This window comes from Echinops telfairi, unplaced genomic scaffold, assembly GCF_000313985.2.
Source record: "Echinops telfairi isolate 266 unplaced genomic scaffold, ASM31398v2 ScPeMD7_29;HRSCAF=101, whole genome shotgun sequence".
Taxonomy (NCBI): domain Eukaryota; kingdom Metazoa; phylum Chordata; class Mammalia; order Afrosoricida; family Tenrecidae; genus Echinops; species Echinops telfairi.
In genome coordinates this window covers 3,517,545-3,519,841 of record NW_022103926.1, presented here as the reverse complement: position 1 = coordinate 3,519,841, position 2,297 = coordinate 3,517,545, and the positions used below count along the sequence as shown (strand labels likewise).

At 51.9% G+C, this 2,297-nt stretch overlaps 1 protein-coding gene across 1 annotated transcript in view; it reads left to right on the top strand.

Annotated features, from left to right (window-relative positions):
• The window catches only part of CHEK2 (checkpoint kinase 2), a 53,508-nt gene that overhangs the window by 47,358 nt on the left and 3,853 nt on the right, over positions 1-2,297 (top strand). Inside the window, exon 14 of the mRNA XM_045289539.1 lies at positions 13-97. Within this exon, the coding sequence (XP_045145474.1) occupies positions 13-97 (85 nt within the window). The remainder of the gene's footprint in view (positions 1-12; positions 98-2,297) is intronic.

Genomic DNA, 2,297 nt, shown 5'->3' with positions numbered 1-2,297 from the left:
CCTCCGTCCCAGGCACAGTATGTGTGCCTGGGACCCTGCTGGAGAGAGAAGAGGAAGAAGCCGGAAACGTGGTGGCCCTGCCGGGTCTGCTTCACGTGTGAGATTGCACTTTTGGGTGTGTTGGTGGGAAGCTAAAAGGTAAAAGTCCATGGACTTTGTCCACGAGCTCTTAGGAGCCACCCCCGCCCCATGTGTGTGTGTGCACGCTTCGTGAAGATTGACAGTCTCAGAAGCCCAAGCCCCCATGTGCGTCCCTGTGAGGATAGGGACCCCCTGAGTTGGAACCAGCTCAGTGGCAACAGGTTTGGCTTGTGTTTGGGACTGTGCAGCCAAGGGTGAGGAACGCAGGTCTGGGAAGACACGCATAGCTCACCAGGATTCTAGCGTGCCTTTGTTCTTTCCAAAAGGGTTAGAAGGCCTTTTTCAATGTTTCATGGAACAGAGATAGTTTGGGGAAACCTGAGTCTTGTGTGTATTTGTTGTTGGGTATCAATGAGTTAATTTTCACTTCTCGTGCCCCCTGTGACAGGGTAGAACTAACTGTCCCATTGGTTAGAGACTGTCATCTTTAGAGAAGGAGCCCTAGTAGTGCAGTGGTTAAGTGTCTGGAGACTAATCCAAAGGTCAGCAGTTCCAGTCCACCAGCTGCTCTTTGGGACCAAGATGAGGCTGCCTGCCCCTCTGAAGTCTTGACAGTCTGGGAAACCCTACGGAGCAGTCTCGGAAAGCCTGAGCTTATAGCCAATGGGAACCCAATGAGGCAGTTCTGTAGGAATCACAGTCTACTCAAATGCAACGGAGGAACCTTTATGGGGTCAGATCGCCAGGTCTTTCTCCCTGGAGCTGCTGTGGGGTCTGAACTGCTAGCCTTTGGGTTAGCAGGTGAATGCTTCTCCGTGGTGCTATCAGGCCTCTTATGTATGTATTTAGGAGTACAACCTCTTTGATGGCTTTTTTGATGGATGAGTTTACTTTCTGGCCTGTCCCTGCTCCCTGGGCTGCTCTACTCCCTCCCCAGCTGCCCCCAGGCCGGGCAGGCAGCAGTGGGCCAGCTGTCTTTCTTCCTCAGCCAGGGAAACAGGAGGAGGAGATGAAGCAGCCTGCCTGGAAGAACCTGCTGTTTCTCAAGGGCAAGTGCTGGCAGTATAAAAAGGCCATTTTGTATTCACGGCAGGGAAGCATGCCATTCATGCAAGCTGTCACCTGTGCCTCCCGAGTCTGCTGGGGGTCCGAGCTACTGTCACTTGATGTACCAACATGCACTGCTCTTCCAGAGATGGATGTCCTCTCTGCTGTTTAACCAGGTTGCTCATGGTGTTTGGCATTTGCTGTGGCATCCAGCAGCTCTTATGATGGATGGCTGACCTTCTATTATGTGCGGCTCCATTGAGCTGGGGCCAGCCTCCTTACTGTTGGCTGTCCTTTGGTCTTGCTGTCTCCAGGGACAACAGGAACCTTAACCTGGTAGCTAGGAAGGACTCCCCTGGGTGCATCGGTCCTGGACCTCCAGTTTTGGGAAAGCTGTTCCCATTCTTAAGAAAGCCTTGCTGGTGTAGCAGGCTAAGTATTGGGCTACTAACCACAAGTTCAGAGGCCCAAACCCACCAGCTGTTCCATGAGAGACAGATGAGACTGGCTGTTCCCATAAAGATTTACGGCTTTGGAAACCCCACAGAGTGGTTTTATTCTGCCCTCCAAGGGTCCTCTGAATCACAATTGACTGGGTGGCAGTGTGTGTGTGTGTGTATGTGTATGTGTGTGCGCGCGCACACTTACTCAAGCACACTTTCTGTGACTCAAACCCATAACTAGCAAGTCAATTTCTACTCATAGCAGCACTGCATAGGGGGTTTGAAATGATAATCTTTATAGGAGCAAACAGCTTCATCTTTCTCCCAAGAGCAGCTATAGTGGGTTTGAATTGGCTGGCCTGAGATTGGCAACTCAATGCCGAACACACAGCACCAGATGAGTTGGGTGGCTAACCACAAGGTCAGCAGTTTGAAGCCACCAGCCACTCCTCAGGAGAAAGATGGGGCTCTTGCTCCTGTAAAGATTTACAGTCTGGGAAACTCTAGGGACCGATTCCACTCTGCCCTCGAGGGTCACTCTGAGTCTACGTCGACCGATGCCAGGGAGTTGTTTGGGTTTCCTGCCTGGCATTTAAGGGTCCTGGGAAATCTCTGTTGGCTTCGTGAGAAGAGGGGTTTCTGGCTTGAGCTGGGTACACAGGGAAGGAGAGGGGTGGCCTTTGAAAATGACCCTGCATGAGAAATGAGAGCCGAAGGCTGTGGCAG